The 22856-nt window shown below is 40.2% G+C and overlaps 3 protein-coding genes across 5 annotated transcripts; 2 read left to right on the top strand and 1 right to left on the bottom strand.

Annotated features, from left to right (window-relative positions):
* Positions 1-54: 54 nt before the first annotated feature.
* Positions 55-2908, top strand: LOC121962701 (high-affinity choline transporter 1-like). The gene is made up of 8 exons (XM_042512952.1): positions 55-238; positions 377-490; positions 586-741; positions 1376-1524; positions 1602-1745; positions 1842-1995; positions 2077-2291; positions 2378-2908. Exons 1-8 carry the CDS (start codon positions 55-57, stop codon positions 2906-2908), a joined length of 1647 nt encoding a protein of 548 aa, XP_042368886.1.
* A 957-nt stretch (positions 2909-3865) lies between these two features.
* On the top strand, positions 3866-6792 carry inha (inhibin subunit alpha). The gene is made up of 3 exons (XM_042513454.1): positions 3866-3870; positions 4240-4586; positions 6044-6792. Exons 1-3 carry the CDS (start codon positions 3866-3868, stop codon positions 6790-6792), a joined length of 1101 nt encoding a protein of 366 aa, XP_042369388.1.
* Positions 6793-10301: 3509 nt separating this feature from the next.
* Positions 10302-19972, bottom strand: LOC121962702 (gap junction gamma-1 protein-like). Of its 3 annotated transcripts, none has more exons than XM_042512953.1 (5): positions 19762-19972; positions 13424-13695; positions 13092-13317; positions 11509-12186; positions 10302-10480 (listed from the first exon to the last, which is right to left on the bottom strand). In XM_042512953.1, the coding sequence occupies exons 2-5, from the start codon at positions 13661-13663 to the stop codon at positions 10467-10469; spliced, it is 1158 nt and encodes a 385-aa protein (XP_042368887.1). In that variant the 5' UTR covers positions 13664-13695; positions 19762-19972; the 3' UTR covers positions 10302-10466. The 3 variants fall into 3 exon arrangements, with proteins under 3 accessions (XP_042368887.1, XP_042368888.1, XP_042368889.1); XM_042512954.1 differs by lacking the exon at positions 19762-19972 and adding an exon at positions 19591-19744; XM_042512955.1 differs by lacking the exon at positions 19762-19972 and adding an exon at positions 16126-16191.
* Between the last annotated feature and the right edge of the window lie 2884 nt (positions 19973-22856).

The raw sequence follows: 22856 nt of genomic DNA, 5'->3' as shown, positions 1-22856 counted from the left end.
AAAACCTGGGCTCTCTTGAGCTGAGGGAGTAGTAGAGAGTGTTCATGATCCACGATGGCTCTCAACATACCAGGAGTTACAGTTATGGTTGCGTTCTACTTGCTTGTGTTGGGAACTGGCATCTGGGCATCCCTAAAATCTAAGAAGATGGAGAAAGACATGCACAGTAGTCATGTAGAAGTTTCCTTTTTAGCGAACCGCAGAGTCAGCTTGGTAATGGGAGTATTTACAATGACAGGTGAGTTGAGGTTAATTTAATGTGATCTTACTTTCTTACCAACAGTACATGGTACTTTGATTTCTACATCTGCTGTCTCTGAAGAGCATTTAAAACATCAGTTATTGCACCTGTGGGTTTGTTTATATCCCATTGCAGCTACTTGGGTTGGCGGTGCCTTTATCATTGGTGTTGCAGAGTCTGTGTACGATCCCACCAAAGGTCTTATCTGGGCTCTCATTCCTCTGCAGGTCTCTGTTTCCTTCATTATTGGTAAGACTCAGTAACTTTTAATAAGAAACTTTCAACATCTAAACTAAGTTCGCATTTTTCCCTTTTGTAATTTGCCTCCCTTTTGTAATTTTAAGGTGGATTGTTCTTTGCGAAGCCAATGAGGGAGAAAAATTACATCAGCATGATGGATCCATTTCAGAGGAAGTATGGAAAGGCACTGGCCGCGGTTCTCGCCATTGTTCCAGTCATAGTTGAAATCATATGGGTTCCTGGATTATTGATTTCTCTGGGTACAAATATGCAAATACACTCAAATGCACAATTTCTCTCAATGTTGTAGTAAAGACCAGAATGTTTCAGGACCAAGACATTTATGTGTTGAGACCGAGTCATAACCAAGACCTGAGTGTATTGAGACCAAGACAAGACCAAAACTTTGAGGGGTTAAGACTGAGACAAAGGCAGGGCAAGACTGTCAGGATCCAGATCAAACCACTGCAGGATGCACTTTTGGTAAAATATGGAAGATGCAAACTATCTGCTTTCCGCAAAGTGATCTGAAAGATCCACATTCCCATAAAAATATTAATAGAAAATGATTGACAATTTATCTTCAATCATCTCTTTTGTTTCCATATATTTTGTATATGTGTGTACGTATGAGTGTGCCATGAGAAATGTCTTGATAAAAGAGGTGAAAGGTGAATTTTATGTGTGGGAAAAAGTTTTCTCTCAGCAAACAAATACTAATGAGCTGAACTCAACATATCTTTTTTCAAAAACTCCTTTTTTTTCCACAGGCTAAAATAGAGACAAGACTGAATAAAAAAGCAGCTGAGTCCAAGAAAAGACCTTTAGTGGTCTCGAGCCAAAGACCAAATTTGTCTAATTTTTCATTTAAATTTGTGCATGCGTCTGTTTCAGGGGCGACCATGACTGTCATCTTAGATCTACCCTTCGGTGTTTGCGTCTGGATCTCTGCTGCAGTGGCGATCATCTACACCGTCCTCGGAGGTCTCTATTCAGTTGCTTACACTGACGTCATCCAACTCTCACTGGTGCTTATTAGCCTGGTGAGTTTTACACAATGCAGACATATTTCTCATCCAATTAATGGGTTGTTTGAAAATCTAATCTTCTCTTTTCACAGTGGCTGTGCGTCCCTTTTGTTCTAGCAAGCGACCTCTATACGGACATCACTAAAACAGCGTTCAACCACACGTATCAGGCCTCCTGGCTCGGTCAGCTTAAGTCTAATGAAGTTGGTAGATGGATTGATGATTTCTTAGTTATGGTAAGAATAAGGTCAGAATAAAAGTATATTGGATTGTGACTTCTTAACCATAGTATAAAAAGAGGATGGCATTTTGGTTTGTTTCACATCTTCCAGGCTGTCGGGAATATGGCCGTTCAGGATTTCCATCAAAGGACGCTCTCTTCCAGCTCAGCATCCACAGCCAGAACCATCTGTTTCATAGCAGCAGGAGGAGTCGTCATTGCTGGACTCCCGTCAATGTTGATTGCTGCTGTTGCAGCTTCAACAGGTACATTTATGACTCTGTGGTATCTTCAACACAACCAGATTAGTAAATGCAGAGTTAACTGTTGCCTGTGTTTGTTTCAAGATTGGAACTCCACATCATATGGTTCTCCCTCTCCATATGAGCGAGGGGAGACAGCCATGGTGTTGCCCATCATCCTTCAGCATTTAACCCCGAGCTACATTTCTGCTTTTGGCATCGGAGCTGTCGCTGCTGCTGTGATGTCATCTGCTGACTCTTTTCTCTTATCTGCGACCACCATCTTCACCAACAACATCTACCAGACGATCAGGAGTCAGGTATCAGGAACAGGAGCATGAAAGTGGCAATTTTTGGGTGTTATTTGGGGTGTAAATATCCACTTATGTGTTATTCTCCTCTGTAGGCATCAGATAAAGAGTTGCAGTGGGTGATTCGGCTCTCCATAGTGGTTGCAGGACTTGTGGGAACATCCCTCACTAACCTGGATGGTGGTATTTTGGTGTTCTGGATCCTAGGCTCAGACTTGACCTACACGATTATGTTCCCGCAACTGATCTGCGTCCTCTTCACTGAGGTTTCCAACGGTTACGGTGCAATCGCAGGCTACCTGGTTGCAGTGGTGATGAGACTGTTGTGTGGAGAGCCGTTGTTAGGCCTCCCTGTTATTCTGCAGTTCCCAGGTTGCACTTTGGTGGACGGGGTTTACATTCAGCGTTCTCCTGTTAAGACCATTTGCATGCTGTCCGCTCTAGTCTCCATCCTCATGTTTTCATATGTGGCCACGATCCTGTTTAACAAGGGGATCCTTCCTGAGAGGCTGGATGTGTTCAAGGTGAAATCCCAGCAAGCACCAGCAGATGGTGCCAGAGAGAATGAGTATCAAAACAAACAAGACTCATCTGCCTCTGAACCAATGTTTGATACAAGATGCTAATTTTTGAAACTTGTTTTTTCATGTAACAACTGCTTTATTTACTAAAAACAGTGGATGTACATCGCATGATTAAAGAGCTCCCCTTTTCCAAACTACCTAAAAATCTGTCATTTAAATTTAACGATTACAATATTATGAAGTTAACTTTCAAAAACCCAGCACTGGATTTGTTTATGCACATTTTGATATGGAAAGAATTATAATTAGTTATGATGTTAGAGTCTTGTTTCCTATGAAGAATTTATAGTTGTTCCTTTTTTTATCACTCCGAAATATGTTTTTTAATTCTTAGTGTTGCTTAGTGGTGGTTGCTCAACTGTTGTAACTGTATGCTGGTCTTTTTTCTTTGTTCCCAAGTCTCTTTTGTATGACAGAGTATTAGGGCCACATTAATAAAAAACAAAACAAAAAAAAACAATGGAGTGGTTGAGAATAAAGGCATATTGTTTCAAAAATAAAGTTGTAAGCTTTCAAGAAAAAGAGTTGGAATATTATGCAAATAAAGTCATAATTTAAATAGGAAGTAATTCTCAAGTAATGGATCGTGAACTGGATTAAGCTGAAAATGTTTTGAAAAAGGGATCAGATTGAGTTTTTTTTTTGTTTTGTAGTTTCATAAAACACCTAAAGCAAAAAAAAAAAACAGAAAACAGAACAAAAACAAAGTGTGTAACTCACAAGTAGACATTTGTTGTGTCCCTCTTTTCTTCCCAGGCAGGTCGTCTGACGGCTTGCACAAGTGATGCTGATAACACTGAGGATGGCTCGAAGACTATTGGTTGATTTGTCCTTGGCCTGTTAAATAGCACATAGACACACATTATGAAAAAAATAAAAAATTCTGCGCGACAGGTTCAAGGAATCAAGGCCAGCCAGATAAAGAAGGCATACTCATGTTCCCCTTACAGTAGACAAAGGCTTTTTGTTTAGTAAGAAAACAGGTGTGAGTTAGATATGATGAAGTAAAAGTGTGCATAAGTAACACTCCTACATTATTAATGTACATTTACAGTGTGTGACAGTGGCTGATTTCTAACCAAAAGCAAGTCTGGAGGACACAAAAGATGAAACTGCAACATGCGGACACATTCTCTTGATACTGTGTGAAACAGCCACAGAAACAGATAATGCCACCTCCCAGCCATCAAGGCCGTTCTTTGCTATCTTCCATTTATGTGCTGGCAACATGCTTTTGCTTGCAGACTTCGCTCAGATTCAAAGCTGCAGAGCCGATCAAATATGTGTGAGAATACAGAAAGTCACAGAGGAGAATCAGTTTTCTGGAGCTAATTGCACTTTCATTTTGGACTTTTTTGTTGTTACACCTGAAGGTATTTTACGCCCAACAGTGTCAAGCAGTTGTCCTACAGTACGGTCACGATGTCCTGTGCTCTAATCATCCTGGCCCCTCTGTGGATCAATGTTCTGACACAAACCTGCAGGGGAGAGGAGCTGTCCCGGGAAGCGGTGTTGTCCTGGTTCAGAGAGCGGCTCCTGGAGGGCCTCGGGCTAGAGGAGCCGCCGCTGACCACAGTGCAGGGTTCTAACGGGGACACGGCACAGCCAGAAGCAAGGCATGCACCCCGGAGGGCCCCCAGGACAAGCAGGACAGCGTGGGTTAACCATCAAACCAGTCAAACCCAGGAGATGTCTCAAATTATTCTGTTCCCCAGTTCTGGTGAGAAGCTTTGTTGTTATTGTTATTATCAGTGTTATTTTTACCTAATTAGAATATTCTCACATGTGCACAGTTTCACTCCAAAAGACTATATTTTCATTTTGGATCCTTAATTAAAAAGTGTCTTTTTTTTTTTTTTTTTGTTTGAGTCAGATTTTTTAAAGACTAAAAATTATTTAGAATTACACTCCTGGATTGCAAAATTTTATTATATTTTTCTTGCAACAGCACAAAAATGGCCCTAATCATGTTAAAAAATGAATTTGAAATATTTTCTCTTTATGTTTTAGAGTGCGTAAATTAAGATTTAATTTAATTTTTTTCTTTAAAATTACATTGCCTTTTTGTCAGATTTTCCACATAGTTATCGTTTTGCTAATCCTAACATTGACATCACATTACTGATAGCAAACTCACTAAATGCTTACTTCATATGTGAAACAAATGAAGCCAAATACTTGCACTTCATATTAGTTTTTTATATAAACTTTTGCAAATAATCGTAAGTGTAAGCAAGTGCTCTTGTGTCACACAGACCCAGGAGCCGAAAATGTCACACGCTGCCCTAGCTGTAACTTCCAAAATGTCACTCAACCAACAAAAGTCTCAAAATAACCACAAATAGATGCAAATGAAGTACAAAAAGTTAATTAATGACAAAAATGGGAAAAAAACCCCACAAAGAGACACCAAGTGACTACAGAGAGACTAACAGATAAAACAAAAACCACATAACAACCGCAGAGGCACAATTGACAATAAAAAGAGACAAAATAATAAGAGACAGAGAATTACAACCAAGACACACAAAACAACACAAAGAAAAGCACTCCTCTGACTCACAGTGATGTCACAATGTCCTGGAGTCCATCTGTACCTCAGCAAGACTAGCCTCAAGGATATCACCTGTTATTGTGAAAATTCAGACAAAACTGCTCTTTAATATTTAATGAATTTTGTTAATTTAAAAGCTACATTTTTCATTCACAAACAGCAATTCTCTCAATCGACTCCTAAGTTTGTATCTTTCCTCCTGGAACTGGAGGCTCTTATTTAGTCAGTCTTCTTAATAAATAACAATAAAAGTGTTGTTTAGCTTTTGGAAAATTATGCCACTTTCTTTCCGAATCCTCTGACTGAATGTATTTGTATGTTTATTTTTCTTGTTGCATATTTTGTTTGGTTTGGTTTCTTGTTCATAATTTATTTATTTACCTACTTGTGTTCCTCATTTTGCCTGCATCATTTATCATTTCTGTACATTTCACTTAAATTGCTTGATCTTCCAGATATATTATTTTAATTAATTAATTTATTTATTTTTACCTGTGGTGTCCTTTTTAAGTTATGTTTTGTATATGTTTGGTTTGTCAAAAAAAAAAAAAAAAAGACTGCGGAAGTTGCCCAATAAAAATGCAATGACCTTCACTAACTGCTCTCTCATTTCACTTTTGCAGACTCATCCTGCACCAGCACTGACTCATCACCTGGAGATCTCAGCAACAGCCACTTCACATATTACTTCCAGCCCTCAGTGAACAACCAGGAAACCCTGGTCACATCTGCCCATTTCTGGTTCTTCACAGGCAAAGAAACCCAAACTAACTCCTCTGCCCAGCTGTTCGCTGTCACTTCAACACAGAAGCTTCTTCTGGTGGCGGATGCTCCATCAAAGACGAGCTCAGACGGATGGACCACCTACCACCTGGATCAAAACCTGCTGGCTCCTGTGGCTGAGGGCCCTTTCCTGCTTCAGGTCCGCTGCCCATCCTGTCAGTGCCTCAACAACGAAGCAGACAAGACACCCTTTCTCCACCTCAACGCTCAGCCTCGTGGCCCTGTCCGCTCAACCCGCCACGCACCCTTAACCATCCCCTGGTCTCCCTCAGCTATCGACTTGCTGCAGCGGCCCCCACAGAACAGACCTCAGCTCAGCGACTGCAACAGAGCACAGATTGACATCAGCTTTGAGGAGCTGGGCTGGGACAACTGGATTGTCCATCCAAAGGTGCTGACTTTCTATTACTGTCATGGTAACTGCTCTGCCTGGGATCGACCCAACGCCATGCTAGGGATCACACAGTGCTGCGCTCCGGTCCCGGGAACCATGAGGTCGCTGAGGATCACCACAACGTCTGACGGCGGGTACTCGTTCAAGTATGAGACCTTGCCCAACATAATACCTGAGGAGTGCACTTGTATCTGATTGTTTAAGCTTAAAGGGACAATTCACCAAAATTAAGTCTTTGAAACCTGGATCAGTTTTCTTATGTTAAGCTATGTGCTTTTTAGCCAAATTGACATTTCTGGTGTCATGTGCTGAGGTTTTAAGATTGCTCTTGAATATGTCAAGTGGCCTTTATTGTCTGTTTTACATTGCAAAAATGCCAGGGGGGAAATTTCCAATTTTTGTAACGTAAAGGACAATAAAGTAACATGGACTTCATTTCTGGAGAAATAAGTTCCTGTTCATTTTTTCAAATGCATTAATTTTAGTGGTAAGGTGTTAAAATTTGGGGGAACAGACTCTGTAAAGGGACAGTTCACCCCAAAATCCAATGTCTTTTTTTACCTGTGGTTCTATGAGACACATCAGAATATGAGAAACACTCCTTCTTATAACAGACATCAGTCTCATAACATTATAAGATACAATTAAAAGAGCATCATAGAAAAATGCAAATCTCTCACCCACAGGGCAGCATCTCAGCCACCACACTGTCTGCTCCAATCTCTTCACATCAAAGTGAAGACGCTGCACAGCAGCTTGTACCATCGTTCTCCACAGCTGCGTCTGCCACGTCTCCTCACCACGACCACATAATGTACATTTCCTGTCAAAACACAAGTGCATTTTGAAAAGTCATGCCATCCCGAAAAATACAACAAATGCAGGAGGAAAGTTAGCGCATCATACATGGAACGTGTTGGGATGAGAAAGACCTTTCCTGCAGTTTTGTCGACATATTATACTATAACTTTTTTCAACATTAAACGCTATGATGTTTTTTGCAGTATTTTCATCACGTTATATTAAGGCCTTTTTTGCAGTATTTTGGACATGTTATGACTTTTTTTTGCATTTAACATAATAAATCAAAAATGTTTGGAGTTTTCCCAATGTACTATACTATGACTTTTTTTAATTTTTAAAAAAATATTATTCTATGACTTCTTTTGTAGTATTTTAAACATGCTATACTATGAATTCACTATGTACTATATACTTGGAGTTTTTTTTTTAAACATGAGTCTGTTCTTGTCATGCCAATTTATACTTCACTCTACTACATTTCAGTGAGAAATATTGTACCCTTTACATTTATCTGAAAGCTTTAGTTACTAGCTGCTTTGCAAATTAATATTTTTGCATAAAAGGCATACATTTATAAAATGTTTTGTAATAAATTAGTTATGAGTACAATTATCAAGCAAAATGTGAATTTTATAAAACTCGTACTAAATTTTGTATGTTTTTGTCATTTAAGCTACAGTCTGTAATCAAAAATACGGAAAGGCCAGTACTCTATTGCTTTTCCTTGTGTGATTCTAACCTTCAGATGGCAGTATAGGCCAAGCTGTCCGACTACTGTAATTGAGATGTACATTTTAGAATGTTAAATCATTGATTTAACTCTTTGAAACCTGAGCAATTGGTCTTGGTTTTTCTTCAAAGTGTGGGAATTAGGAATGCACAATTTTAAAAGAAACCAACCAAAAACAAGAAATAAGTAAAAAGCTACAAGAAAATGACCTGAAAATAAGCTGGTAAGTAAAAAAAAACAACAACAAGCAAATAACCTGAAAAAAGTGCAAAAAATTCCCCCTAGGCTTTAGACAATTTAGTAGCACCGCACCTCATCTTTATAGCTAATTTTCAGGTCAGTTTCCTGCCACCGGTTTAGGAACTTATTACAATTTTTGGGAGGTTTCTTATTAAGCTGCTCATTGCCTTTTTTCTCAAGATTTTTTGAAGGAAATCTTTTTGCTTCACCTTTAAAAGGTTTAAATGCTTGTAAAAGGCATCTGAATGCAGCTATGTTCTTTAAATACCACAAACAAATTCAATGTTTAAGCACCTGATTCTTTTCTCCCATTCACACATATATTTGCAGCAAATTCACCACAGAAAGAGTTCGAAGACAAAAATATAACGTTCAAATATATTTATTTACTCTGAAGACAAAATAATCTCTACAGTTACAAAAACTACAAAACTTGCACTAGAAAAAAAAAAAGTATAAACCACTGAAGAAATATTCAAACTGGAATGTCGTACCTTGCAACAAGTAGCAAAACTGGAAGTGAGATGTTTACAAAAATACAGCATCAAACAGCTCTTTGGAAAACTGTAGTTTCATCATTTCAGCCAAAGATCATAAAACCAACTGACAGGCGGTGAAGGAGTACGAAGTCTGCTTGAACACTGAAAGCTATTGATCAAAAGTCTGAACCATGAACAGAAGATTATGTGTTTACATGGCACCGGGTTGTGTGTCGGCAGCCAACTGTCATCCTCTCCTCAGCTGCGTTGTGTTTTTTCCAGGACACATGAAAGCGTCCATGGTTCAGCGCAGTGGAGGGGTAGTGGTGCATGTCAAGGATGGAAAATATGTCTCACCAAAGAAGAATGTAAATTTCAAAAAGACAAGGATGGAATTTCATTGTTGACGGTAGCCCAGAAGACAGATGTTTCCAGCTGGTTTACATATAACCCCCACAAAATGTCAAATTCTTCCTTAAATTTCTGCAATAATGAACTTTCCAATGATTCTCTTTTTTGAACATAATTTAGGGAAGAAAGATTTACTTACAACCAAGAGCCTTCTTTTCAGCAGTCGTGTGAACAAAGTGGCATTTGTGGTGCCAAACTTCCTTCTGGACACAAAGTAAATATTCTACTGGTAAAATAAATTGAGTATTTCAAATGATTGTACACAAAAAATGATTCTCGGAAATTCCTTGGAACATTTCCTGTCGATAAAGAATTCAAGCATTTCCCAGGTAAACATTTTGGCCGATTGAAGTAAATATACAGGCTTCAAATATCTCTCAAATATTTCTGAAATGGTGTGACGTCTGGCTTATAAACACCGATAATCCCCGACATCAAATCTGTTTAAATTAAACATGACTCATCTAGCGCAGGTTAAGCCGCCCTGGTTACAAAGAAACGCTGCTGCACACGCTCCAGAAATTACATAACCGAAGGCCGTGTTTGAGATCGCCTCTGAAGACAATAACCCTCGACAAAGTGAGACATTAACTTTCAGCGACATTAGACAGAGAGCTTCTCTTTTGTGAGGAAGACGACAAAAGTGCGCTTGGCCGGAGGAGGTTAAAGCTTTTGATAATCCTGACAAGGTCTGAAATGGACGAGGATTATTGCACTGCCACAAAAACAGAGTGGGCGCAAAGAACAGGGTGTAGACATGGTTTGAGCCGAAGGCACGGTCAAGGTTTGGACGCAAGTCAGCAAGCAGAAACTTGAGATGTGGAAGGCTTTCAAGTTTAGAGTCGTGGAGATGAACCATTTGTCACAACACAGCTCAGTCAGCTTTTTCTTTTCTTTCTGACTGACCCCTAATACTGAAAGGCATATATCTCTCATCCCCAGCCCCACACACGCATGCACACGCACACACACGCACACACACACTGACACACACACAGACACACACACAGACACACACACTGACACACACAGTGACACACACACACAGACACACACACTGACACACACACTGACACACACACTGACACACACACACGCGCGCTTTGGTCTCCCTCAGTGGTCTGACTGCTCTCCCATATGTGCTTCCCCCATGTGTTTAAGGCCAGTAGGAATGGAAGAACAGCCGTTTGAGGCAGGAAGCACGCTCAGGCATGTATTCCTACAAGAAGAGAAGACAACACGGGAATATTCAGCATGTGTGTTCACTTTAAACCTGCATTTGTAAAATATTTGTGGGATATGTTCAATAGAATTGAAACGATTACTCTGTCAACAGAAAATTATCTAAAGCCACAAAGATAAATGACTGATAAACAGAGTCTTGGTTCCAAAAATTAAAAAGGAAGTATTTTTTAAAGGTTGGCAATAGTCTTCTTACGGACACTTTGTATCTGAATGGTTTAGCAGTGTAAGTAATGTTTTTGTTTTACATGATTCATATGGCTTTTTTTCTCTGTCGAACAGTCGAAAGCACAAATATTTTTTTATTTTCAGTGCTATAAAAACACAAAAGTAGTAAATGTTTACCGGAAGGAAATCCAGGCAATCCAAAAAATGTGAAAAATGAGAAAGAATTATGTTTAGACCATTACTAGTCTTTGTCAGGGCTTTAAAAACAGTCTCCTCTCTTTTTCTTAGTAATTATTTACCTTTAAAATCACTTAGAGAAAAAATCTTTTTAAAGGTTGGCAATACTTTTCTTCCACATGTTTAGCATCTGAAAATTTGAACCTGCAACTATGGTCATTAATTTGTTTCAGTTTGTTTGTTTTGTCCACTTATTCATTTTCACTTTAATAAGAAAAAACCCCAGAAAAGTAGCAAATCTTTATTTTAAAATTTTACCAATTTTAATCACCTGGTACATTTGTTTTACACAGAGAGAGACCTCTGCAGAAAACTTGGCTTCCAGTGAAATCCTCCTAAACATCTGGATCTAAAGTTTCAGCTAGTTGCAATCTGCAATCCTCACCACTGAATGCCACCAAATAAAACCCCTAAATCTCTTACACGCTGCACCTTTAAGAGGCCTGAAACACTGAATCTCATCAAATTCCTATCTAATCTACTAAATATCTGGTGTGGTGTTCCTGTATAATACTGTCCTATGTAATAACTGTTTGTAAAAAATGCTTTTCTACAAAGATTTTGACTCGATAAGGGTATTTCTAGCAGTGTCTTTGTTACCTTTCTCGCTTGCCTCCCCCTGCTTCTCCTGCGCAAAGTTGAGGCGGTTCTGCTCTGCAGCCGTCTGTGCAGCCGTATTGACCTCTGGGCTGCTGCTTCGTGAAGGGCTTCCTTCATCTGCCTGGTAGGCCAGGTCCAGGTGCTGCTGGGCCAGCTTCAGGTGCCTCCTCAACCGCTCCAGCTCCCTAGATGATGGCCCCTCGTCCCCGAAACTCTCCCGCCCGGAGTCACCCATCGGCGAGTCCCTCAGCCCTTTCAGTTTCTCCTTCTTCATGGTGGCGTGGTATCCTGGTGGAGCTGTGGGCATGGCACGAGATGAGGTTGGAGGGCGGTTGCGTGAGGCGAGCGTGGCCCGCCTGCGGAAGGTGTCGCGGATGCCTCCGATCCCCAGATGGATGATTTCAAAGATGGTGAGGAGCAGGCAGAGGAAGGACACAACGTACATCACCAGAAGGAAAATGGTCTTCTCAGTGGGGCGGGACACAAAGCAGTCCACACTGTGCGGACACGGTGTGCGAGTGCAGACATATGAGGGAATCACCTCAAAGCCGTAGAGGATGTACTGGCCAAAAAGGAAGGCGATCTCGAAGCCAGAGCGCCACAGCAGCTGGCACACGTAGACCTTCATCAGGCCATCCCGCAGGATCCTCCTCCGACCGTCATGCTTTTTCTCAGAGCCTTGAAAATAGAGACACTGGTTAGAATACAACATAAAATGGGAAATGACTTATTGTACAAAATATTGAAACTTGTAGGGATATACGAATCACGTCCTGACCTGATACTTTTGTTTTCCTAGATAACACAGCTGAACACTACAGCTGAGGCTTCTTAAGATTTATTTAAATGAATACCTGCATCTAAGATATTGCTTGATTTTTAAAAAAAATTTTTACTGGCCTATTATTTATTTATTTAGCAAAACAAAGTATAAAATGACAAACCTCCCTTTAATCTTGATGGCCTCCTCACTGTCTTGATGAAATGTCCCTTTAAGAGTTGTTACTTCGGTGCGGCCTGTGTCTCAGTAAGCTGAATGATCTGTAATCTGTTGTTTATTTTTGTCATCTGCACATGTTTTAGGGCAGATTACGCTTTATTAATAAATAAGCCATGTTGGCTTTTGCTCTCAGGGCTTTAGTTTCACTTTGCAGTGTTGAGTGTGGCTGTAACGAGCCGTGCACCATCTTCTTTACTCCCTCCTATGCTCAAAGAAATGTCGAGCTGAAAGCAAACCATGAGACTCTCATAACTTCATTAAATAATGAAAATAAACAGTCTCAGACTGCTTTTTCATTTATGGTGTGTGATGTTTTGTGGTGGGTGGGGCTCAAGTGCTGCTCTTTAGTTCAGCAGAGAGGAGACACAGACGGCTTAATGGAGCAGAGATGACGAATGCTGTGCTCCAAGTTTCTCTGCTGGAAAGTAAAAACACCTGTGTGACAGCTGACATTAAACAAAGGATCTGATGCTCTATGAGCTAAATACTCCTGATCCCAATCAGCCAAAAAAAAAGCCTTGCTCGGCCCCTGATCTTATGTCTGAGATTGGACCGGGACATCCCGAGAAACTGCCCCCCTTACCATTTCCTGCTTTGTCAGGCTTTTCTTGTTCAATCTCTTCAGCAACCATGGGGTCTTCCTCTCCGTTGTCCTCCGCCTCCTCGTAGTCTCGAACGGCCCCACGGTTGACAATCGGCATCCTCTTCTTCTGGTTCCGGATGGGCCGGTACTCGCTGTCCTCCATTCGTGCGATCTTGTGCATGGCGAAGCCCAGGTACATAATGGTCGGTGTGGTAATTAGGATCACCTGGACGAAACAACGTGTTGGGACACATTTAGCTGAACTTAAGAAACATTATACTGTTTTCTGTGGACTGCATTTAAAGAAATTTTGAACATGATGTGTAGCTCACCTGAAAGATCCAGAATCGTACATGTGAGAGAGGAGCAAACGCGTCGTAGCACACGTTCTCACATCCGGGCTGCTGCGTGTTGCACACAAATTTACTCTGTTCATCGTAGTAGATGGTTTCGCCCCCGACGGCTGTCAGCACGATGCGGAAGATGATGAGCACCGTCAGCCAAATCTTCCCCACGAAGGTGGAGTGGTTGGAGATCTCATCCAGCAGACGAGTGAGGAAGCTCCAACTCATGGTGACGAGGTGACCGGGGAGCTAAATGAGCTCTGGATGAAAAAGCAGACAGAAAATTGATGTGATGAGACATTAAAGAAGCATTTCACCAACATAAAGAGGGTCCTCACATTAAACTAGGCTTTCAATGCAGTAAAAAATTGGTGCCACATGACCAGTGAAAAAAAGGGAAAAAGGGCGCTTTTGCTCAAGAGGTAGAAAACATACAGCTATTGTGTGTCTGCTACTACAGTTGCATGCCAAGCTAAAGCATGTTTATTTTATTGTGTGACACAAGTGATCAACAAATGGAGACATGACACAACACAGAGATACGGGGGAGCCCAGAAAGACAAAACAATGACAACAACAAAGGTAGGAGACGTTATGTTTGACTTACATTTATAATACTAATACCCATAGATGTGTGTGTGTGTCTGTGTGTCTGTGTGGTTGAGTGTGTGTGCATGCATGTGTGTGAGATATTGTGCATGCATGCAAGCGCCTACGTTGGTGATGCAAAGGGGAAAGATAAAGAAGGGCGAAAGGAAGAGACAATATTGGCCGAAGGAGAAAAGGGAGAGAGTGACACACTCCACATTGTTTTAATGCAAAGCTGGTTGAAAATTGCCTTTAAATACATTTTTCAAATCCTTCTCAATTTAATGGCGCAACTAATAAACAGTGACCTATCATTGCATTGCAAATAAATGACCTCTTGCACAAACAATTTACTTCAACTTTGGAAACTAGAACAAAGTGCCAAACAGAAAAGCATCTACAAGCCACATTAAGTCAATTCAAACGGACACAGTTTGACATTAAAGCTAAAGTAATTAGCTGATTGGAAACTTATTGGCAACTATTTTGACTTTAATACATTTTTGATGGATAATTTCAGTCATTTTTCTAAGCAAAAATACCCCAGGTGTCCAATTTCCAGCCTTTCACGTGTGAATATAAACTGTTGTTTGGGCAAAAAAAAGACCAAATGATTAATGGAGAAAATAATCAGCCAATTATTCAACAATGAAAAATGTCTATGAACTTAGAACACCTCCAGGCATTAGTCAAGATTCTCACTTGTTTCATAGGAAGTGTACAAATGCGTCAAACTAGCATCCACACAATCATTAAACAATTACAGTGCAAATACATGCAAGTATTTAAGGTTACCGCAGGGCGAGGAAACAAACACAGCCACATGCATTGTTTTAATCAGACACAGATCTCTCAGGTATCCACGCGTAAACTACACAACAAACTGTGAATCAGACTTGCTGGGGAGAGCGCACTTGTCCGGGTTGCAGTTTGGTAAACCTACATTCTTACAGCTCCCCGACATGCTAAGCTCGAGCCACTTAATCAAACATCAAAGTGTCGGCTGGCAAGTTGCAGCTAGCCGTGAGGAGACCTGCTGCGGCTTTGGACTGCAGGAATTATGATACTAAAGCAGTGCATGGGGTTAGGAATTTATTTCCTGCTGAAATGCCAGAAATCTGCCCTTTAAATTCTTTAAAACCACAGTTTGATACCTGAGCATGGCACAGACATAAAAAAAAAGAAGAGAGCTGGACTTTTAACAGTTCAGTAAACATAATTTATTAAACCTTTAAAGTGGATCATTTAGTTTTTATAGAAAATTTGGATTTACTCATTTCTGGAGGCAAAATGGTCATGGCTGGAATTTACTGAAGGCCCCACAAATAGATATTTTCACTATACCTAAGACACGATAAAATATTATAGCAGTTTTTATTTTGTTTGCTTGTTTACTTTTTTTTGATGACATGACTTTTGTATTTGTTTATTTTCCTTATGGAGATAAACAATGACTTTATCATTCTAGTAGGATACCAAAAGTTTAATATTTAATATCTACACCTGGTGTTTGTGTATTGATGCAGTGTAGCCATGCAAATTATTGAGAATTATTGAAATTATTGACCTCAGCAAACTGGGAATGAAATTCGGGCAACGTCAGACTTTTCACGGTAGTTTAGTTACCTATCAGGATAAGATTCTTAAGTTTCTTTTTCCAATTTAGGCTGAAAAGGTCACTTTGAAGCAAACTAAGTGCTGAAATGAAATATTATACTCCAAATACATTTGATTTCTCTTTGCAAGTAAAAATTCTGAAATTTGTTTTTCATCCCAGGATGTCAGCTGTTTCACATAAATTTAAAAAAATAAAACAATCAAAAAATCTGATATTATTGCCACAATAACTACTTTGATAACCGATTGAGTTTGAGCAATTTTTTAAGAAGTCAAAATTCTCTGATTCCAGCTTCTTAGATGTGAACATGTCCTGGTTTCTTACTCGTCTATGACAGAAAACTGAATATCTTTGGGTTGTGGATAAAATAAAACATTATAGGACTTTACAGGACTTTGGGAAACACCGACTGATATCTTTTACCTTTTTTTGACATTTTATAGACCAATAAACCCCCAACTGATTAAAAAAGAAAATAACTTACAATTGAAAAATCCACAAGTTGCATCCCTTAAAAACAAATCCATTTCAACAACCTAAGACCTAAAGAACTCATTGAACCTACCTTCTCTACATTTCTACTTTAAGTGAGCAGGGTGTAGCAAAGAAAACAACCAGAATTTCATGACTCATTGGAACAGGACAAGACTTTAGCCATTACAAGCATCTGTAGGCATGTCTCCTCACATTAGTGCATGATGCAGGCCCTCCCTCGCCAGGTTACTCATCCATTCCTTTGCAAAATTTTCCAAACTGGCACCCTAAGGTGCTTACTAATGTTGAGGCTGACTTGCCTGAGCCTGACCAGAAATATGTTTTACCAAAAATGAAACCTTGGTATTTAAAAGACTCATCAGCTGCACCAGAGCTATGAACACATGTTAGAAGTTGGCGTGTCTTGAGTCGATCCCGACAGTGAAAATTATAGGCCTTGAAACACTTCTCGGATCTAAAAGTAAATCGGAGAAGTTTCTTTCATAAAAAAAGGTTTTAAAAAAAGGGCGAGATTCACCCACTACAGGGACATAATATTGTGCCTACATGTACCTGTTGATTCCTGGCTGTGGGAATGGGTAATTGTTTAAGAAAACGGACAACTTTGTGACCCTGAAAGAAAGTCTGAGACAACTGGGAACAAGTACAGCTGTGAGGTGACATCTGTTTTACCCCCTCATACAATTATAGACCCCTCCTAATGGCCGCTGGTGCTTCTGAAGAGGTCGATAACACGTTATTAAAAGGCACTCTGAAAGATATCTTGGTTTCTCACAGCTAAAAAGTCAGATTTAAAAGCCAATGAGGCAAATTGTCCCTTTAAACATGATGTGCCCCAGTTACCACCGGGTTTGGTTTCCTCCACTGAAACTCTTTTTGTGATCTGATATTCAGCCATCTCCGGTTCAAACTGTGCTTTATGCAAAACACTGACCAAAAGCATCTTTGGAGAAATGCAAAGCATTACCGCCCTGAATCCGCAGCAGTCTAACCACTAATGGACGTGACTAATATCAGTATAGTCATAAAACCTGATGAACTGACAAAACAAGAAACCAAAGGCTGATGTCTGATTTTGACCTCTAAGGGGTTCTACCTCTGTTTGTGCCATTTTATCAACCTTTAAACAAACTTATCACCACTCTGCAGTCACCTGAACACACCTGGAAAACCTACACGACACTTGCCCTTGCAAACACAGAGGTTAGAAATGCAATATTTTACCTGACTTCACACAGATCAATTCTCCACAAAGCTCCAGTTAAGAGCATAAAATTCAATTTGACCTTTTTTTATTCTGCTGAGATCTTTCCATCTTTTTTAAGTGCTTTCATGCTGTTTCTTGCATGAGATTAATCAAACTTTAGGGCTGCAAAGAAAATAAGCAAACTGTCACATTTAACAACGCACTACGTAGTACACATAGCATCTCCACCAAAAATGTCCTCTAACCTGTTGTGCCATTTCTCCATTTCTCAGACTAGATTGTTTTGGTCTAAGTTGCAGAGTGTTGGAGGCATCAGCCATAGAGATGTCTGCCCTCTCTCGAACAGAACCAAACTAGATGGCACTCGGCTTCATGACCCCCTCTGCACAGTGAGACAACTGGTGAGTCAACAATTCACTTAAAAGTTTACTTAACACTTATTGAAACAATTTTTTTTTGGGGGGGGGGGGGGTGAAACTAATCACATGAAGTAATGATTTTAATAACTTTAACTGACTTGTTTTTCTGGTGTTAACTAATGAGAGCAGCAACTTTTAATCGACTAGTCGACGAATCACACACGTTTCTTGTTATGAGCAGTTTCATGTAGGAACTATTATTTCTGACAAATTACAATCATCGATCGTGTCACCACACAGAAGCAAGCAGGTCATGATTTCTGAAAAAACACTCTGCTGTTGAGTTCTTTAAATGCATTTTTTGGGCACCTTGAGCACCGCAGGCCGAATGCCATATACTGGAGAGAAGGCAGACATCTCTACAGCCGAAATCTCCAACACTTGTCAACTAACACCAAAACAATCAAGACTGATATGTTTTTGATTTGGGGATGAACCATCCCCTTAAAACACAATAAAACATCAGAGTCTGGGCATCATACTTCTTCTTGTCTGCTTCCTCTGTCTGGTAAATAATTTCAGTCTACCAACTCTTGGCACAAGGGCCAAAAACTTACTGTAATTTCAGAGTCTGGCTGTGCGCCATCAGATGGTCAAAGTGTACTTTTGATTCTTAGCTGGTGTTCACTGTGATAAAAGCTGTGTACAGCAGGTGTCACAGCTCCAAGGAAGAGTTTAGCTCTTGCTAAAAGGCCCATGAAAGGTTCCCAGAGGTGCAGGGCTTACAAAAAAAGTTTCTCCTCCCACAGTGGACAAACCAAATGTACATAGATGGAACTTTTACAGCCCGTCTTGTTAACACACTGTTAAATGCCCTCAATCCTCCTCTCTAAACAAAGACACAAAGGAAAAGAAATAACTATTTGACTTAGACAAACTGGTCTCCTAGCTCAGATAAACATTTTTTTTGCAGTGCCACCCTCCCAACAGCTAACCAAAGACAGCTTTTAAACAGTAGCTTATTTGCTCATGTGGGCTAAACCCAGCTCAACTGATTTAATGGCTTTTCTGCTTCAGGAGTCACTCGGCTCCAGGAGGAGATGGAGGGGGTTGGAGGAGTTTTTTGGGCAAAGGATCTGGACAAAGCGAAGGCGAGCGAACATTCCTGCTTAACCAAAAGCAGAGAGCTGGATTTTAGGGTTCAGGGAGCAGACAGAGGGCACATGAAATCCCCATGCAGTCTGTGCAACTAGAGGAGAATACAGCACCTACAAATGTCAATCACTGCTCTTCTGTGGAGTCAAAAATGACTGTTTCTGAGTTTGCATACCTTCCAAAAGGGAGCAAGAGTTTACCCGCAATGCTGGTGCAAATTTCTGTTCCAAATAAGCAGTAAAAAGAAGGTTTAAAATATCCTAAGCAGAGCTGTTGATGGCTATGAACACGCTTTGCTGAGTCAGACTGAATTGTTTTGGAAATTGTGGCATTCCTGCAGGAAAACAAAGTGCTGCCAAGCTTCAGTGGCGAAACAAAAATCCGGTGAATTAGAAGATGAAGCCATCATTTCAAAGAGTCGGAGTCACAATTAGTTTGAGAGGCTAAAACCACCATTAGTAGGAGAAATTCTCATTAAAAAAAACAAAGGAAAATCACTGTAACGTTTGGAGTCTGTGGTGTGAGTTCATTTAACCACTCTGATGTGGCAGTTGTTAAATCCCCTGTGGCATTTAAAGAAGCATTTTTGTCAGTTTAATCACACTCTATGACCTTGTAACATGTTGAGCAGTACTTGAAGTGAGTTTTATAAGTATTACAAGTTTATATGTTCTGCTTTGAGCCTCAAATTGAGCTTCAAATTGACGAAAATAAGACTTTCGCAGCGACTCACCACTCTCCGGCACGCGCAGATCCAAAACTCGTTACGTGGAACTCACTTTGCAAACTTAAACTAACTTTTAACACAACTGCTAAGAGACAAAACAACTCAAATAATGTTTAATTAAGTTCTTAAAATAAGCTTAAGTGTCCCCACAAACTTCTCTCGCTGCCAAACACCCACCTTGTGCGCTCCTATCCGCGCGGCTTCTCTTCTCGCGGCTTAATTGCTCGACCAGGTTTTCCTAATTAGCGCGCGCTCTCATCGGCGTCTGCGTGCGTCCGCGTCCGAGGCAGTCTTTCAGTGGGAGCCCATTCACAGCCCGTGTTGACCCCATGTGCCGGGGTCCCGATTCCGAACAAGAGGACAAAAGATCCGTGATCCCCGCAGGCTCCAGCTCTCCTCCTCCTCCTCCTCCTCCTCCCCCCGCACCACCTCCACGTAACTCGGCCCCATTCAAGAGGAGGCCCCTCCACTGAAACCTGAGACCCGAGACGCTGACTACCGTTCTGCCCTCGCGACAAAGGACTTTGGGAATCTTATTATACGTTTAATAACATGATGATAATATGAACCTCAGATTTGCGTAGGGAGTTTATATTAAACTCAATAATAGATTAAAAAAATAACTTACCACGACGCACAGTTGCAGTGCAGGACAAAGCTCATTCAATGCCCTGGGCAAGTTTCCCCCTAAATAATAAATGTATAAATATGTCATCATCAGTCAGTCATTTTCTGTAACCGCTTGTCCTCGTGAGGGTCGCGGGGGGGCTGGAGCTAATCCCAGCCGTCATTGGGCGAAAGGCGGGGTACACCCTGGATAGGTCGCCAGACCATCGCAGGGCCAACACATACAGACAAGACAACCATACACGCTCACAGTCACACCTAAGGGCAATTTAGAGTCACCAATCAACCTGGTACAAATATGTATTTATATAATTTATATATATTTATAATATATACTTATTGTATTTATTACAAACAAGAACAAGTACTAATGAGAAATCAATACGAATTTAGCCAACAAACAATTATGATAAACAAATAAAGAATCCAATATGTGACCTACAGTACATATTTGTAGTATTGATGATGTTGCTGTGGATGATTGGGTGACAGTAGCAATACATATTGTGACTGTAGTATTGATGATGACGATGCTGATGTGAGAGTAACAGTTAGAGTACTTGTTGCACTTGTGTGCTATATTGCAGCATTGGCCTTCATGTTACTGGTCCTGATGCTGCATTATTGTGACTGTCATGACCTTTTGATGGTGATATAGACATTGTAAATGGTTACCTTATGAGGAAATGTAAGTCATATTTAACACTCACTGAATTATTACAGGCGCTATTTATTTTAGGCCCCATTATTTTTGTTATTATTGTGCACAATGTGTTACACACATTGATGTAAAATGTCGTGTTTCTGTGTTATAAATGTTTGTGCTTTGTGCATTTTTCCTATGTTTTTACACGAGCTGCAACACAAATTTCCCTCTTTGACAGTTAAATAAATTGACTTGAATCATATTGAATGTGCAAATTCGCAAATACACATTAATGCCACTCTAATCTTTCTGCAAGCTGTTATTTGTGCAAATAGTGCCAAGACCTTATTTTAATTTATAACACACTTCCAAATGAATGACAACCATGTCTGTCTAACAAATTTTCTGGTATATTTTACAGAAATAAATTCTTGTAAATGCAGTTAAAAGTTGGTAAAAATTGGTATAAAAGTTAATTATACATAAGCTATTCCTACACACTTTAATACCTGAACTTCCCAAATGTATACACTAATGTACTGTTTATATGACAGCCCAGCAATAAATGAAATTGTCATGGCAGTGGTGGATCTACCTGTAAGTCTGGGGTCTTCAACGTTTTTCAGGCCAGTTGACAGAGAGACAAAGCAAGGACCCCTACTACATATATTGTATAAAATAGGTTCATATACGCATATCAGATACATCGCAGAAGGCAAAATATGTCAGATTCATGTTAATGTGCATTTTCAAACATATTTTACTTTTTGAGAGCAGCACAGCCACATTATAAGTATTTAAAGATTTTACATTAAAATAAATCAATGCCTCCTGTTAAAAAGAATCAGATGTCTAATTCAATACCAGCTAGTATAGCCTGTGTTTCCAAATCCTGCATTAAAAAAATGCATTGCCACTTGAAAAAACTCAGTATGCACATAGTGAGGCTGGCAGCAACCACACACAACAGAGGCGGAGTAAGTGTAGCAGGTTAAAAACCTGACTCCACCCCGCCAGAGACGCATCCCTTCTGCACATATTTTTATTGTCGGAGTAACTGGAAAATGACAAGGCAAACGCTGCCTAGGGCTCAGAACAAAATCCAAAACCTTTCACACACCATACCCTATCAATGATTTTCATCTATTATTGTGTGTCAGCTGCGTTGTTTATTTGTGTTGATTTCTCATTATCTCTTGTTGTTATTTGTAATAAATATAGCAAATATATCTCTAATAATATCAAAATGTGGGGTGGATGGTAGGAGCGGTCGCTTAGGGTGCCGAAATGTCCAATGCCTGTCACCGTTTCACCAATAATGTTCAATTGCTGTTTGATGAGGTGTTGAATCACCATTTTGATGCTGTAGTTTGTGCTAATTGGATTGACAAATGTTCACAAACTACATCCTCCAAAAAGATCTCATTTTTGAGATGTAAAAAAAAAGCAGACTGCCCCTTTAAACACTCCCATGACCAGAGGAACTCCACCTGAGAAGATTTATGCCATTAGAAACCTATCTGTTTACATTTTTGTTTTTTTTTATGCCAAAAAGTACACTGAGTACAACAACACTATAATCGAATCATTCCCTTTTCTGCTGAGGACCCCGAGTTATCCCCCTGTGGACCACAGTTTGGCAGCCCGGCAGCCTGACAGAGCACTGCGTGACTGCAGCTTTTAGACGAGAAGGCCCACCATCCAAGAATCTGGTTGACTCGAGCATTCAGCAAAACAACAGATTTCTTGCTGTCATGCACAGCGCAGCTGTAGTGCTCCCTGATTTACCAGAGGACTCGAAATGTTTGGAGGACGCTGTGGGAAGTCGAGTCAGGCCAGATGTCTGCGCCCGGCCAAGTCGTCATGGCTGCATCCCAGCTTCCTCTCATAACTATCCTCCCTGCCTCTCAAGTCTGATCCAAGTGAGGCATGAACTCATTCACCTGCACCTTTTTAATCCTCATTTATTTACAGACAAAATTATGAATTCTTTGGCATC

This window comes from Plectropomus leopardus, chromosome 24, assembly GCF_008729295.1.
Source record: "Plectropomus leopardus isolate mb chromosome 24, YSFRI_Pleo_2.0, whole genome shotgun sequence".
Classification (NCBI taxonomy): domain Eukaryota; kingdom Metazoa; phylum Chordata; class Actinopteri; order Perciformes; family Serranidae; genus Plectropomus; species Plectropomus leopardus.
The sequence above is the reverse complement of the archived record's forward strand: the minus strand, read 5'-3'. Positions and strand labels throughout refer to the sequence as shown.

Excerpts from the sequence above, each read along its gene's own strand:
- LOC121962701 (XM_042512952.1), top strand. The coding sequence starts at position 55 with ATGGCTCTCAACATACCAGGAGTTACAGTTATGGTTGCGTTCTACTTG. Across the intron at positions 1,996-2,076 it reads TGCTGTTGCAGCTTCAACAG|ATTGGAACTCCACATCATAT; the intron begins GTACATTTATGA and ends GTTTGTTTCAAG. Across the intron at positions 2,292-2,377 it reads ACCAGACGATCAGGAGTCAG|GCATCAGATAAAGAGTTGCA; the intron begins GTATCAGGAACA and ends TCTCCTCTGTAG.
- inha (XM_042513454.1), top strand. Across the intron at positions 4,587-6,043 it reads TATTCTGTTCCCCAGTTCTG|ACTCATCCTGCACCAGCACT; the intron begins GTGAGAAGCTTT and ends TCACTTTTGCAG.
- LOC121962702 (XM_042512953.1), bottom strand. The coding sequence starts at position 13,663 with ATGAGTTGGAGCTTCCTCACTCGTCTGCTGGATGAGATCTCCAACCAC. Across the intron at positions 13,318-13,423 it reads TACGATTCTGGATCTTTCAG|GTGATCCTAATTACCACACC; the intron begins GTGAGCTACACA and ends TGTTTCGTCCAG. Across the intron at positions 12,187-13,091 it reads GCCTGACAAAGCAGGAAATG|GCTCTGAGAAAAAGCATGAC; the intron begins GTAAGGGGGGCA and ends TCTATTTTCAAG.